This window comes from Neoarius graeffei, chromosome 2, assembly GCF_027579695.1.
Source record: "Neoarius graeffei isolate fNeoGra1 chromosome 2, fNeoGra1.pri, whole genome shotgun sequence".
In the NCBI taxonomy this organism is placed as follows: domain Eukaryota; kingdom Metazoa; phylum Chordata; class Actinopteri; order Siluriformes; family Ariidae; genus Neoarius; species Neoarius graeffei.
In genome coordinates this window covers 42,854,962-42,871,464 of record NC_083570.1, presented here as the reverse complement: position 1 = coordinate 42,871,464, position 16,503 = coordinate 42,854,962, and the positions used below count along the sequence as shown (strand labels likewise).

At 43.2% G+C, this 16,503-nt stretch overlaps 1 protein-coding gene across 2 annotated transcripts in view; it reads right to left on the bottom strand.

Annotated features, from left to right (window-relative positions):
- Window positions 1–16,503, bottom strand: part of cep83 (centrosomal protein 83) — a 56,699-nt gene that overhangs the window by 16,118 nt on the left and 24,078 nt on the right. Inside the window, exons 11-13 of one of the 2 annotated variants that reach the window (XM_060914270.1) lie at window positions 14,997–15,072; window positions 14,697–14,854; window positions 7,062–7,191 (exon numbers count right to left, since the gene is read on the bottom strand). In XM_060914270.1, coding sequence (XP_060770253.1) covers window positions 7,062–7,191; window positions 14,697–14,854; window positions 14,997–15,072 — 364 coding nt within the window. Of the gene's footprint in view, window positions 1–7,061; window positions 7,235–14,696; window positions 14,855–14,996; window positions 15,073–16,503 lie in introns of those variants that run through there. The other variant, XM_060914271.1, reaches the window with a different exon arrangement.

Genomic DNA, 16,503 nt, shown 5'->3' with positions numbered 1-16,503 from the left:
CAATCGTTCCGATCTGAAAAGACAGCATGGAAACTATGGTCTAAAGGCTCGCCTGAGTTAGGGAGCCAATCAGAGAGTGGGGAGGGGTGGAAAGACGGTGACGCGTACTACTCGACAAACAGAAGCTTGTAGTTTATTTGGGACTGTTTACGGATCACATTTAACATGGCGGCGAGCGATACGAACCAAACTAACCAAACCAGCTTCTCTCATATTTGTCTTGCACAAACGGCAGTAATCGTTCGGTGCCATTGTTTTCCTATTTTTGTTTTGCCTTCTCTTTCTCTTCGTCGTCTTCGTCGCTCTAACTACGTCACCGGGTACAACTGCCATGATTGGCCATGGGCTACATATACGCCAAATGATAGACATTCGCAACGTCCAATAAACGGCCGTTGACAATCGTAAACCACACCTCCCCTACGAGAAATTCAATAGGCGGATTCCAGACCATATTTCACTTGTGATAATGGTCTGGTGTTAACCAGACTATCTCTAAGGGAGGGTTACCAGACAATGCTACCATTCCAATTTTTTTTATGATAGCTCAGTGTTAACCCGTCAAATGCCTGCTGAAAATCTGATTTACCAATGGTAACAACATTGTTTAAGTGTTTCTGGTCATCAGCAAAACTACCATTACATATGGTATTTGCACAAAGATGTAGTATACAAACTTTCACTTCAAATCAGACTTATTCCTGAGAAATAGTTAGCTAATCTACTTTGTGAAAATAGGAGAAAAGCTCCAAAAATGTGGGTTGAGATAACTGGCTCTCTGGGAGAACCCAAGGAGTCAGAAGGGGGGAGAAGAAGAAAAAAAAAGGAAGACAGTTTGCAGGACTTATGGTTCATGAGATATTAGCCAAAATATACAAAACACACACGCACAAAATCCTTGCGCCATCAAGCCAATGAACCTCTTTTGAACAAAAACAAGAAAAAAAAATCCAAATGAAAACAAGAGGGTGATAAAAATAAGAAAAAAACATGAATGAACTCAATAGGGTTCCAGCAGCTTCAGTTATTGGACCTATAATAATCCATCCATCCATTATCCATAACCGCTTATCCTGTGCAGGGTCGCAGGCAAGCTGGAGCCTATCCCAGCTGACTATGGATGAGAGGCGGGGTACACCCTGGATAAGTTGTCAGGTCTGATACAGGGCTGATACATAGAGACAGACAACAATTCACACTCACATTCACACCTGCTGTCAATTTAGAGCCGCCAATTAACCTAACCTGCATGTCTTTAGACTGTGGGGGAAACCGGAGCACCTGGAGGAAGCCCACGCAGACATGAGGAGAACGAGTCTCCCCTCTGGTTTATTCCAAGGAATTATTCAATTATTTCTTTTTTTAAGCCTCCTGACATTCAAGAAATAAGTGACATAATTGACAAATTAAAAACATCTTCAGCTGGTCATGACAATATTCTAGCATTTCTTATCAAACAGGTGAAACAATATATTTTGCAGCCACTTCACATTTTTTTCCTTTGTCTTTGAAAACCGGCATTGTACCTCAGGATTTAAAAGTTGCTAAAATTACTCCTTTGTTTAAAGCAGATGATCCATGCTGTTTTAATAATTACAGACCCATATCTATTTTGCCATGTTTTTCAAAAATATTGGAAAAGATCATTTATGAAAGGATTCTTTTCCATTTGGATTCTAAATCAATCAACTCTTTACAAACATCAATATGGTTTTCGGAAAAACCATTCTATTTATATGGCTCTACTCCACCTGATTGACAAAGTTACCTCTGCACTTAACAAGGGAAATAAGGGAAATAGCACAGTGAGGATCCTCTTCTTGGACTTCTCGAGTGCCTTCAACACCATCCAGCCCCTACTGCTTCAGGACAAACTGAACAGGATGCAAGTGGACCCCTGCCTGGTCACCTGGATCTCCAGCTACCTCACTGACAGGCCACAGTACGTCAGGCTGAAGGACATCACATCTGACACTGTAGTTAGCAGCACTGGAGCACCCCAGGGCACGGTGCTGGCTCCTCTTCTCTTCACCCTGTACACCACGGACTTCTGCTACAACTCGGAGCTGTGTCACATTCAGAAGTTTGCCAATGACACAGCCATCATTGGGTGTATCAGTGATGACAGAGAGGAGGAGTATAGGAGCCTGGTGAGGGACTTTGCTGTGTGGTGCAACAGGAACCATCTGCAGCTCAACACCTCGAAGACCAAGGAGCTGGTCATTGACTTTGGGAGGTCCAGACCAAGGTCACAACCAGTTCTGATCGAGGGAGTCGAGGTGGAGGCTGTGGATTCCTACAAGTACCTCGGGCTGTGGCTGGACAGGACTTGCAACACCAATCACTTATACAGGAAGGGACAGAGCAGGCTATACTTCCTTAGGAGGCTGCGGTCCTTTAACATCTGCAGGAAACTCCTGTGGATGTTCTATCAGTCTGTGGTCGTCAGTGTCCTGTTTTACACCGTGGTGTGCTGGGGGGGCAGCACATCCAAGGAGGACACATCCAGGCTGGACAAACTGATCAGGCGGGCTGGCTCTGTGGTCGGCATGAAGCTGGACTCTCTGGTGACAGTGGCAGAGAAGAGGTCTATGGACAAACTACTGAACATCATGGATGATGCCAGTCACCCTCTGCACACCGTCATCAGCAACCAGAGGAGCCTGTTCAGTGACAGAATGCTCCTTCCCAAGTGCAGGACGAACAGACTCAAAAACTCCTTTGTCCCTCACGCCATCAGACTGTACAACTCCTCTCTGGGGGGGGGGGGGTAACAGGAGGACAGAGGACGGGAAGGAGCAGTAGCCTAGCCTAACAATAAGCAATACCGGACAATGTGCAATATAATGTGCAATATATCTTTCCTGCTCCCCCCCTCCCCCACACACTTACCCTAACCCCATTTCTCCCCCCTTTCCCCCCCTCCCCCATATCTTATTCTTTTATATTTGTATATGTAAATACTTAATTTATTTTAATTTATCTAGAAGTTTTTCTCCATTTCTTTTCTCTGTTTATCTGTAATGATGCTGCTGGAATCTTAATTTCCCTGAGGGAACCCTCCCAAAGGGATCAATACATTTTTATCTAATCTATCTAAACAATAATGAATTTACTTATAGTATCTTTATAGGCCTGTCCAAAGCTTTTGATACAGTAAAACATTCTATTTTATTGGAAAAATTGTATAAATATGGCTTTCATGATCTTGAATACAAATGGTTAAGTAATGATATTTCTGATAGAAGACAGTTTGTGTCAAGGGTTGTGATTCAAACAAAGCCAGACTATGCTGTGGGGTTCCACAGGGATCCATTCTTGGACCATTATTATTTCTTATCTATATTAATGATTTGTCAAATCTTTCAAATGTTCTTCCTTCAATTATGTTTGCAGATGATACAATCCCAATTCTTTCTCAGTCAAATTTCATCTCTTTGATAAAAGAAGCTAATGTTGGTCTAACTACCTATGCTACATGGTTTAAATTAAACAAGTTATCTTTGAATGTCAAAAAAATCTAATTTTATCATTTTCAGTAGTAAAAAGATGTATCCCAAAGATTTATTGAAAATCATAATTGAGTCTACTAAGATGCCTCAAGTGTCATCTACAAAATTCTTGGGAATTATTGTTGATGAAAGTTTGAATTGGAGAGAACACACAGACTGGGTTAGTTAAAAAGTGAATAAATCAATTGGTATAATAAGGAGGATTAGTCATCTTGTTTATAAAAACTGTCTCCTTACTGTTTACTACAGTTTAATTTATCCTTATCTTTCTTACTGTAATATACAAAAGGACACAAAAAGGAGGTACGTGTGTGGCCAGAGGGGCCCTCCTATGCTCTGAAAGACTGTTTTAGCACTACACACTGGGACATTTTCAAAGAAGCAGCCACTTACAACAACCACATAGACTTAGAGGAATACACTGAGGCCGTCACATCATACATCGCTAAATGCACTGATGTCACTCACTGCAAAACCACCACTGTTCGTGCTAACCAGAAGCCTTGGCTGACAGGAGAGGTTCACAGGCTCCTGCGGGCTCAAGATGCAGCCTTTAGGGCCAGAGACACCGCAGGTCTAACAACAGCCAGAGCCAACCTGTCCCACGGCATCAGGGAGGCAAAACGTCAGTACAGCAATAAAATACCTGGACACTTCAGCAACACCAGAGATACACAGTCTCTCTGGCGTGGCATTCAAACCCTCACAAACCCCCACCTGTGAGAGTGACATCACATTGCTAAACTGCCTAAATTACTTCTTTGGACGCTTTGAAACACAAAACAAAACACACCAGCACAGAAGACCACTCCTCCCTTGGATGAACAGGCCGCATGTCTGGATCCAGGCAGCGTGGAGAGGACCCTCTCCAGGATCAACCCCTGCAAGGCAGCTGGACCAGACAACATACCTGGTCATGTTCTGAAGGACTGTGCCATGGAGCTCAGGGATGTCCTCGCTGACATCTTTAACATCTCCCTGAACCAAGCTGTTGTCCCCATGTGTTTCAAAGCTACAACCATAATACCAGTGCCAAAGAAGCCCCTCCCAACTAACTATAACAACTATCGGCCCGTAGCGCTGACTTCCATCATCATAAAGTGCTTTGAGCAACTGGTCATGCAGAACATCAAGTCCATTCTCCCTCCCTCTCATGACCCATTCCAGTTTGCATATAGGTCAAACAGGTCCATAGAGGATGCTATCTCCAGTGCTCTACACCCAGCCCTCACTCACCTGGACTCAAAGAACACCTATATGCGAATGCTGTTCTTGGATTACAGCTCGGCATTCAACACAATCATTCCCCAACACCTAATACAAAAACCCGGACATTTGGGACTCAACACCTCTCTTTGTAACTGGGTGCTGGACTTTCTTACAGGGAGGCCACAGAACGTTCGGGTCGGCAATAACACCTCCAGGACCATCATGCTGAGCATAGGGGCCCCACAAGGGTGTGTGCTCAGCCCGCTGCTCTTCACCCTGCTGACCCATGACTGTGTACCAAACTACAGCACCAACCACATCATCAAGTTTGCAGATGACACAACTGTGGTGGGCCTCATCACTAACAATGATGAAGCCAACTACAGGAATGAGGTGAGCCAATTGGTCGTGTGGAGTAAAGACAACAATCTCTTCCTGAACGTGGAGAAGACCAAAGAGATTGTAGTCGACTTCAAGAGAGGTCACTCACAGCATCCCCCTCTGACCATCGATGGTGCTGCAGTGGAGAGGGTGAGCAGCACCAAATTCCTAGGGGTGCACATTGCTGAGGACTTCTCCTGGTCCAACAACATCACATTGCTGGCCAAGAAGGCTCAAACTTGCCTCTACTTCCTCCGCAAACTGAGGAGTGCATGAGTCCCACCCCCCATCATGTGCTCATTCTACAGGGGCACCATTGAGAGTGTCCTCACTGGCTGCATCACTGCGTGGTACGGAGGCTGCAGTGCCTCCTGCCAGAAGACTCTGCAACGCATAGTGAACATAGCCAGCAAGATGATCAGTACCCCTCAGCCCTCCCTTACGGACATCTATCACTCCCGTCTCACCCGCAGAGCCATCAGCATCGCTGGTGACACCTCCCACCCTTCACACTTGCTCTTCAACCTCCTGCCCTCAGGGAAAAGATACCGGAGCCTCCGGGCCCGCTCCACAAGACTGCTAAACAGCTTCATCCACCAGGCTGTCGGGATGCTGAACTCTGTCCACTACCTACCCCCGGTCTGTAACTCATTCATTCACACAAGAAAACTACCTCATCCGTTTGCACATCACACCAGAAACATGAGCATTACTGCTGTATCTGCTGCTATTGCTCATTTCATAAGCTGCTCTTCTAGCACCTTCTCCGTTATTGTACTGTATTGCACTACTGCTATTTTGTACATTGTTTGATTTTAGAGTGTATTTATCTATATTATCTATATTTATATATATTGTTTTAATTTTTTAAATCTATATTATCTATATATCTATTGGGGTTTTTTTTTGGTTTGTGTGTAATCTTTATCTGTTTTTTACAAGTAAGGTGAGAGAGAAGCGGCATTTCGATTCTCCTATGTGTCATGGACATATAGTGAATTGACAAAGAATCTTTGAATAGTCTGGGCAAGTACTTTTCCTATTACCCTTCACAAAATTCTGGTCCTCCAGAAACGTTTTGTTAGAATCGTAAGCCGATCTGAATCATATGTTGCATCTAATCCCTTATTTAAAAAACTGCACGTTCTTACGATTTATATTAATATTTTCCAAATATGTGTTTTTATTTATGTGATTCATTCGAGCAAAGGGAATGTTCCTGAACAGTTTAAGAGCCATTTAAGTTAATTCACAGGTTCATTCTTATTTAGCTCGGCAGTCTGCAGATTTCCATCCGCCTAAATTTCTAACCAGCAGAGGACAATTTTCTATAAGATTTGGGGGTGTCAAGTTATGGAACAGCATTTGCCATTTGGCAAAAAAAAAAAAACCTGTTCCTCTATAAAAGGTTTCAAGAGATGTTTAAAAGATCATTTAATTGCTGTTTTGTAATTTAAAATATTTATTTATTTAAGATAGATAGTTTATGCATACATGCATGTTCTTTTTTGTAATTATTTTTTGTGACTAATGGTTTGCCATTACTATTATGAAGTTTATCTGTATTTTTAGCAGTGTTATGAGATTTTCTTATGGTGGAGGCTTCAAATAAGCCTGTTGGGCTTTCTGCCTCTCCCTGCACTATATTGCTTACTTTTATTTTATGTTTTTTTTTTTTTATTTTACTAAATAAAAAGAGAAAGAAAGGAAAAAAGAAAAACACTCATGCAAACTCCACACAGAAAGGCCCCCGTGGCCACTGGGCTTGAACCCAGAACCTTCTTGCTGTGAGGCAACAGTGCTAACCACTACACCACTGTGCCACCAACCTATAATAATAATAATAATAATAATAATAATAATAATAATAATAATAATAATATCAGGTTCAATATGGCCCTTCAGACCCCTGGTGGAGAGTGGGGGGAAAATGCAACAAAAAAAAGAAAAGATAATTACCTTTTTTTGTGCAAGTGCAGCTTTTTGCATGCGTTGTTTGGCTTGGCTGCATTTCTCCTGTAGCTCTGCCTCCCTTTCCTGAAGTTTATGTTTCTCTTCCAACCATTCCACACATCTCTCCTCTTCCAGCCTGCAACAGATAGGAGGACAGCTGTGATGGATTAGGGACTTGGCTGAGAGAGACACACAGAGAGAGAGAGAGAGAGAGAGAGAGAGAGAGAGAGAGAAGTAATGTTCACACTATTTCAGTATATAGTCAATTTTTAATCCTGCTGTCAAATTAATTTCTGAACCTAAAACAAATTAAATTACACTAAATTTGTCTTGTGAACTATAAATGAATTGAAAGATCCAAAATCCAAACAGCTAGAATCTGTTATTCCACTAGGGGGCAAAACAATAGGACTGCAACAATTAACTGAGAAGAAGAAGGGGAGGGAACACACCACATCTGAAGTTTCCAGAGGACAAGAGGGAGTGCAAGTTGATAAAAGAACAAGAGACAAAAATGAAAAAAATATATTTAAAGAAATGCAGCAGGATGTGTGTGTGTGGGGGGGGGGGGGGGGGGGGTAATTCTTCATGCTCTCGACCTTAGAACTCTCATGCCATGACGCATTAAATTATATTTACATTTTTCATGGTTGAATATTTATATTCCTCCAGTATATAGGGAATAAATATTTACTTAAAACATTATAAAAATGATGCTACAGCCGTCTGTGACAGTCAAAGACAGCAAAACTGGCTGTGCTTTCCAGGTGAGAGTGGCATTCTTGTTTTGTTCCCCATCAATCTCAGCAACGCTAGCCATTTGTGGGAGTCTGTGGTGCATGCAGAAGAGAGCAGATAGCATTTTCCTCTGAGTGCATTACACTATCCTGTAATGCAGCATGAGCAGACGTTTGGAAATATGTGGTTGTGTCTCTGAAAAAAGGTTCCATGTTGTACCCCACCATCATTTTTTTCAAAGGGCTCCATGTAGAATCCTGTGGCAGCAAGGGCATGGTCGAGTGTCAGCTGTGGATGGAGAGGAGGCAGAGAGAATCTGCAGGTTACACGTGATGAGTCTTACCGGTGTCGGACTGCCAATAGTTTATTAACACATGTCCTTCGTGTGTATTGGCATAGAGAAGCCAGTAATCAGAGGGAGAGAGCTGAGCAGCCCAGGGCCATGTGTGCACATGTGCAGAGTGCAATAAAATCACTGAAGCTGAACTAAGCAAGAATAACACACCTTGAATTTTCACAAGCCTGTCTCCCGTTTCCTCATTTCCGAAGAGCCTTGGGAGTGTTACACTAGTGCAGAAACCTGGGAATTGAGGAAAAAGCACTGGTCATGGAGTTCATGCCAGTCACTGAGATCCTCCAAACCCTCATCATCATCCACCAAGCCCAACATCAGGCCCTCACTGTGCTGTGCATAGAGCAGGAGCAGCACTTCCAGGCTCAGCTCCAGGCCTAGGCAGAGGACTGGCAGGTGGATCTGAAGCCTGGTCCAACCGATGGGTACTCCAGCAACCACTCCCGTGAATACTGCAGCTCCATCCCTTGTCAAGATGGGTTTGCAGGATGACCCTGAGGCATTCATGGAGCAGTTTGAGCATGCCACCGAAACATGCGCATGGCCAACCTCAGAGTGAGCGGTCCACCTATAAGGGCTTTTCACATGATATCATCGGAACTGCGGATTTGTTTATCTGGCCATGTTGCCAGGCAAGCTTTGTGTTTGACAATGACTGGCACAATTGTACGCAAATGATTGTAAGCCCAATTCAGTAAACATCTACAAATAAACTTGTAGAAGTTACAGGTAAAAGAACAATGCCAGAGAGCTGTAGTGCTTTTGGATGTAATAACAGACATGGAAATAAGCCTGGTTTAACTTTTCACTGCTTCCTTGCGAACCCAGAAAGGTGAGAAAAATGGCAAGCTGCAATTAAACAGGAAGAAAAAACATTCCCATGTGTGAGAACATTTTATATCAGGTTAGTATGAAAGCTCTGTGTTATGTTAAAATGTATATTGAGATCTCATCTCATCTCATTATCTCTAGCCGCTTTATCCTTCTACAGGGTCGCAGGCAAGCTGGAGCCTATCCCAGCTGACTACGGGCGAAAGGCGGGGTACACCCTGGACAAGTCGCCAGGTCATCACAGGGCTGACACATAGACACAGACAACCATTCACACTCACATTCACACCTACGCTCAATTTAGAGTCACCAGTCAACCTAACCTGCATGTCTTTGGACTGTGGGGGAAACCGGAGCACCCGGAAGAAACCCACGCGGACACGGGGAGAACATGCAAACTCCACACAGAAAGGCCCTCGCCAGCCCCGGGGCTCGAACCCAGGACCTTCTTGCTGTGAGGCGACAGCGCTAACCACTACACCACCGTGCCGCCTGTATATTGAGATGTGGGCTTTAAATTATTATTAGAAACGATGCTTGGCTAGACTTGCAGCATGTTCATTAGGTACTGATGATGTAGACTGGGCTAACACTATAAAATATGCTAGATCTAGGCCCTGGCTTGTTTATTACTATTAGGAGTCCATGTCTGAGCTTACCTTTGTAGATATTTTTCTTTATCAGGAATTTCCCATAACATTCCAGTGTGCACAAAACCTGCCTCAAAATATTGATCGGCATCTGTACTTTCGTATACCTTTAGCATCTCCGGTGTATTTAAAAGTCCCAAATACTAAATAGTACAGGATATTGTAGTGTCCCAAATCTGGGTAAATTATATGGATCTGTGATGCCTGCATGTTTCAGCTTTTGGATGGTATACTGGTAGAAGTTTTTAATAGTTTCAGAGAGATTGCACGGACTGCAGTTGTCTCGATTTTCATTGTCAACTGTTGGGGCTAGGTTTCTTTGTTTGCCCGGCAATATGGCAGACGCTGTGTGATAAACAAAAATCTGTGACGTCAGTGAAAAGCTCCAATTGCCGGTCCTGTCGGGCGAAGCCCAGCTTGCAGCCCAAGAGTTCCCAGCAGTCAACCTGTTTGAGTATCCAGACCTGAAGTGAGCTATGTTGCATGCAACAAGTCAGTCGCACCCTGGACAGCATCGAACTTGCTCACCCATTTGCCTTTTCACAACAGCTCAGACATGCCTGCTGGGAGAAGAATGCAACACCAATGATATCATCGAAGCAGTGGTACTGGAGCAGTTTGTCGTACGGCTACCGGAAGGAGCAGCAGCGTGGGTCTAGTGCCATTGTCTGGCATTGACGGAAGAGGCAGTCTGGCATGGCGTAAGACCATATGGCAGCACTTCTGGGAGTTCCTGGGTCTGGCTGGCTATTACAGAAGGCCGTATCTAATTTTTCAGGTGTAACCAGCCCACTGACTGACCTCACTAATAAGGGGGCACCAAATCAGGTCCCCTTGAACATAGCCACGTGAATGGGATTTTACCCATTTAAAAGTGGCTTTGTGCATGGGGCCTGCTGTTGCATTCACTTGACTTTTCTCTCCCTTTTGTGCTGCAGACTGGCATGCCAGACAGAGGGCTGGGGGCCATTTTGTCCCAGGTGCTAGAGGGGGAGGAGTGTCCTGTGCTGTGCATCAGCCACAAGCTCTCCGTGTGAGAAATGAAGTTCAGCACAATAGACAAGGAGTTATTCTTTTAAGTTCGTTTCTTAAGACACATATTTTTAAGTATGTTACCTCGCTTGTTGACAGTTTCGGCGAACACTTCCGCCTTCTTCAAAACAGTCACCAGATGTCGAGTGGTGACGTGCCTTATCAGCTGATGTTACTCTATGGAGGCGTGAACGTCCCGCCCAATTTGACAGGTAGTCCACGCCTCCTGCTGTCAGGTCACTGGCCCAGGACTGCGCTCCAGGTGTGTGACAGCGCGTACGCTCCCTCATCCCGGTTCATGGTCCTCTGCGCCCGCTTACGTATCTCCACTGCCTCCAAAATCCAACGCTGATATCTATTCTCTTCAGCGCGAATGACTCTGGCCTCTTCCCAATTCATAATATGATTTTGTCGTTTGCAGTGGTCTGAAATGGCTGATTTTAAGTTTTCTTGGTTTGCTTTTTCTTTTTCGGATCTTGAGTCTTTTTGTTGTTTCTTTTTCACATTCTAATTGGTGTTCTTTCCTGCGAGTGTGGAAGCATCTGCCCGTTTCACCAATATAGACTTTATTGCATGAACGGCAAGGGATTTCATAGATGACGTTGCATTTATTGTCCAGTTGTATTTTATCTTTGGGGTGAACTAGCAGCTGTCAGAGGTTCTTGTATGGTTTGACCGGGGTGTTGATGTGGTATTTCCTCATGGATCGTTGGATGCGTTCTGTAACTCCTTTTATGTATGGTAATGTGACAAAGCCTCGGTTTGTTTTTTCTGTGTTTTTTCTTGTTTGTTTGTTTCTTTCCTTTTTTTGTGTCTGTGATTTTCCTTTCCGAATTGCCCACGGTGGATATTGGCAGTTTTTTAATGCCTGTTGGATGTGTTGTTCCTCCTCCTGTCTGTCTTTCTCCTCCGTGATGCTCTGTGCTCGGTCGTATAGTGTTCTGATTACTGACATTTTGTGTGCGATGGGATGTTCAGATGTCCAGAGAAGATATTGGTCGGTATGTGTAGGTTTTCTGTATGTTGTAATTCTGATGTTTCCTTCTTCTGTGTGGTGTATTTTTAGGTCCAGAAATGCTATTGTCTTGTCCGTTCCCTCTTCGTGTGTGAATTTGATGTTGCCTGTCTTGTCTATGGAGTTTAAATGATCGGTGAATTGTTGTGTGTGACCTGTTTTGGTTATTTCAAGAATGTCATCAACATATCTTTTCCAGAAGATAGGTTTGCAGTCATTCGGTGCTGTTTCTATGGCTCGGGTTTCCAGATCCTCCATAAAAAAGTTGCATAGAGTGGCAGATAGCGGGTCCCCCATTGCAAATCCCTCTTTTTGTCTGTAGATTGTACCTCTGTATTGGAAATATGTGGACGTGGAAATAAAATGTAATAGTTTTGTTATGTCCTGTGCTGTAAGTTTTGTACGTTTTTTCAGGGTTCTGTCTGCTTTTAACCGGTTTTCTACTATGTTGAGTGTTTGTGACCGGTGTTTTTGTAAAGAGGGATATGACGTCATGTGATACAAAGATTTCATCCTTTTTTATCTTGATTTCCTTTAGTTCTTTCGCCAGTTGTTTTGAGTTTTTGCAGTGGTATTCCGTGAGTCCGAGGAGTGGTTTAATTATGTCTGCCAGTGTCTTGGAAAGGTTGTAGGTAACTGATCCTATACTGTCTACTATGGGTCTTAGTGGTGCTCCGGGTTTATGAATTTTCGGTGTGCCGTATATCCGGGGGGTGATGTCTGCTGTGGGGATGAGGTGGTTGTATGTTTGTTTATCAATTTTGTTGTCATCCATTAACGGTTTGAGTAATAGTTTTAGTCTTTTTTTCTTTTCCTCCATCGGGTCTTTTTTGAGTATTTCATACGTGTTTGGGTCCGTGAGCATTTCATTCATTTGTTTTTCATATTGATTAGTGTCCATGATAACCGTGGTCCTCCCTTTATCAGCCGGTAGTATTGTTATTTTCTTGTTCTTTGTGAGTGTTCTGATGGCTTCCATTTCCTGTTTAGTTGTGTTTCTGGGTGGTGGTTTAGCTGAGGTGAGGATGCCTGCTATTTCGTTCCTTAATGCGGCCTTCTGTCCTTGGTCCTGTAACATGTTGCATGCTAGTTCCGTAGCCAGTATGAATTCTTCATTTGGGATTTTATTTGGTGTGATGGCATAGTTTAGTCCCCGTGAGAGTATAGTGCGTTCTGCTGTTGTTAGTGTGTGTTTAGACAGGTTGCATATCCATTTTTCATTTATTTGTTTGTCCTTGCATTTATTTTGTTTCTTTTTGATAAGCCTATTTAGTTTTTTAATATGGCGTGTTTTTGTTTTTGAGAATTCTTGTTCTTGTATTGCATTTAGATGTTCTTCCATACTTTTTTCCATGTCACTGCTGAGTTTGAACCGGAGTTTGAAATCTTGTGTTCTTTGTGTTATTTCTGTATTTAAATTGTTGATTTTGTTTGTCGTGCATCTGATTCTTTCTCTTACCAGAGTCATTCGCGCTCTTTCGATGGTCCTTTCCACGTTTTTTGTTGGTATTGGATTTTTTATGTAGAGGCTTGTTGGAATGACGCCTTCGTCCCGGCAGCGGAGATTGAAGCGGAGATGGTTTCTTTGTCGCGCCAGTTTTTTCTTTAGTTTTTCCAGGCAGCGTACCTCTTTGGCACAATCTTCTCCATAACTTATTTTTAATATGTAGTGAAAATTCATTATGTCTGATAATTATAACTATTCTTTTAAGTTCGTTTCTTAAGACACGTATTTTTAAGTATGTTACCTCGCTTGTTGACAGTTTCGGCGAACACTTCCGCCTTCTTCAAAACAGTCACCAGATGTCGAGTGGTGACGTGCCTTAACGCCTCCATAGAGTAACATCAGCTGATAAGGCACATCACCACTCGACATCTGGTGACTGTTTTGAAGAAGGCGGAAGTGTTCGCCGAAACTGTCAACAAGCGAGGTAACATACTTAAAAATACGTGTCTTAAGAAACGAACTTAAAAGAATAGTTATAATTATCAGACATAATGAATTTTCACTACATAATAGACAAGGAGTGTCTGGCCATCAAGTGGGCAGTCCTCACTCTCCAATACTACCTGCTGTGACGCCTTTTCAGGCTGTGTTCCAATCACGCCCTGCTTCAATGGCTGCACCGCATGAAGGGTGCCAAGGATTCTTAGGCCAAGTTTACATTAGACCGTATCTGTCTCGTTTTCTTCGCGGATGCACTGTCCGTTTACATTAAAACGCCTGGAAACGCCGGGAAACGGGAATCCGCCAGCGTCCACGTATTCAATCCAGATCGTGTCAGCTCCGGTGCTGTGTAAACATTGAGAATACGCGGATACGCTGTGCTGAGCTCTAGCTGGCGTCGTCATTGGACAACGTCACTGTGACATCCACCTTCCTGATTCGCTGGCGTTGGTCATGTGACGCGACTGCTGAAAAACGGCGCGGACTTCCGCCTTGTATCACCTTTCATTAAAGAGTATAAAAGTATGAAAATACTGCAAATACTGATGCAAATACTGCCCATTGTGTAGTTATGATGGGCTTTAGGCTTGCCATCCTTCCACTTGCAAGTGGTAAGTGACTTGCGCACAGCGGCTCAGTCCCGAATCACTGCTCGTGCACTACACTCGCGCGCTCTGTGAGCTGCGCAGGGCCGGAGTGCGCACCCTCCAGAGGGCACTCGCTGTTCAGGGCGGAGTGATTTGGAGCGCAGCCGCTGAGGAGGAAGCAATGAGCCGCACTGACACATTTCAACTTGCGTGCCGAATTAGTCATGTGATTAGCGTATCCGTGTATTGGCGTTGCTGTGTGCACGCGAATCGTGTATTGGCGTTGCTGTGTGCACGCTAATCGTTTTTAAAAACGTTAATCTGATGATCCGCTGATACGGTCTAATGTAAACCCCACCATAGAGTTTATTTGAGACTGCAGTGCATATGTTTGAACACCGTGCATTACTTGATGCCTGTTAAATGCAACCCCAAACATCTGTATATGGTTGTATCGTGTCTGAACAGCCCTCGTTTTCTTTTTGTACCTTTCAGCTTCCTGCTGACTCTTTTCCATTTGTGTGTGAGCACTTCGTAACTCTTCTCTCACTCTTTCCAGACTCTCCCTCAGCCTTCCATTGGCATCCATCAGCTCACGCTCTGAATATGAAAGAGTGCTGATTTGCACATTCAGCTCTGCATTGTGCTGAGAAATTTAAAAAAAAAAAAAAACATGCAATTAGAAAGCAGGCAAACAATACATAAATCATAAATATTTCTTAGAACATTCCTAAATATTAGGCATCTGTTTGTTACCGACTCCAGCCATGGATGGGTTTGGTACATACTCTTTTCAACTCCGTGTTCTCTGCCTTTTGTCTCTCCAGCTCTTCTAACTGCTGTGCCTGCTGCTGCAGTTTAGTTCTGAGACATACAAGACACAAACAACTATTAGATAACCAACAGTTAATACACAAATATACATACATTATGGATTAATCTATTTATGCAACACACAAAATTCAACTTCAATACAGCATGATCTGGTGGTGTATTAACATGATACAACAAAAATAAGAAAAATTACACAAATGTGTCTTATATTTTTATTTTCATCTGATTAAACCATTAAAATTATGTGCGTTTGCTTTGTGGTTTGTTTAGTTTTAGAGACCGACATGGGTCATGTTGGCAAATATGTGGACGTGTATAGGGTATTGGCATCTCTGTACTGTACTTGCAACCCCAATTCCAAAAAAGCTGGGACACTGTGTAAAACATAAAAACAGAATGTGAAGATTTGCAAAGTCATGGAAATCCTATATTTCACTGAACATAGTACAAGGACAACACATCAGATGTTGAAACTGAGAAATGTTATTGTTTTTTGAAAAATCTATGCTCACTTTGAATTTGATGTCAGCAACACATTTCAGAAAAATTGGGGCAGGGGCAACAAAAGACTGAAAAAGTTGTGTAATGCTTAAAAAAAACCCCCACTACTTTGGTTAATTGGCAACAGGTCACGAACATGATTGGGTATCAGAGAGGCTGAGTCTCTCAAAAATAAAGATGGGGAGGGGTTCACTGCTCTGTGAAAGACTGCGTGGGCAAACAGTGCAACAATTTAAGAATAACGTTCCTTAACGTAAACTTGCAAAGAACTTGGGGGATCACGTCATCTATGGTACATAATATCATTAAAAGATTCAGAGACTCTGGAGAAATCTCTGTATGCAAGAGACAAGGCTGAAAACTGACACTGGATGCCTGTGATCTTCAGGCCCTCAGGCGACACTACGTTAAAAGCAGACATGTGTCTGTAGTGGAAAATCACTGTATGGGCTCAGGAACACTTCAGAAAACCATCGTCTGTGAAAACAGTTCATTACTGCAGCCACAAATGCAAGTTAAAACCAGATATAAACAATATCCAGAAACACCGCCACCTTCTCTGGGCCCGAGCTCTTTTATGATGGACTGAGGTGAAGTGGAAAATTGTCCCGAGGTCTGACAAATTAAAAGTAGAAATTCTTTTCAGAAATCATGGACACCACGTCCTCCAGGCTAAAGAGGAAAGGAGACCATCTGGCTTGTTATCAGCGCACAGTTCAAAAGCAGCATCTGTGATTGTATGAGGGTGCATTAGTGCACATGACATGGGTAGCTTGTACATCTGGGAAGGCATCATTAATGCTGAATAATATATATACACGTTTCAGAGCAATATGCTGCCATCCAGACAAAATCTTTTTCAGGGAAGGCCTTCCTTCTTTCAGCAGGACAATGCCAAACCGCTTTCTGCACATATTAAAACTGCATGGCTTTGTAGTAAGAGTGTTCAGGTGCTAAACT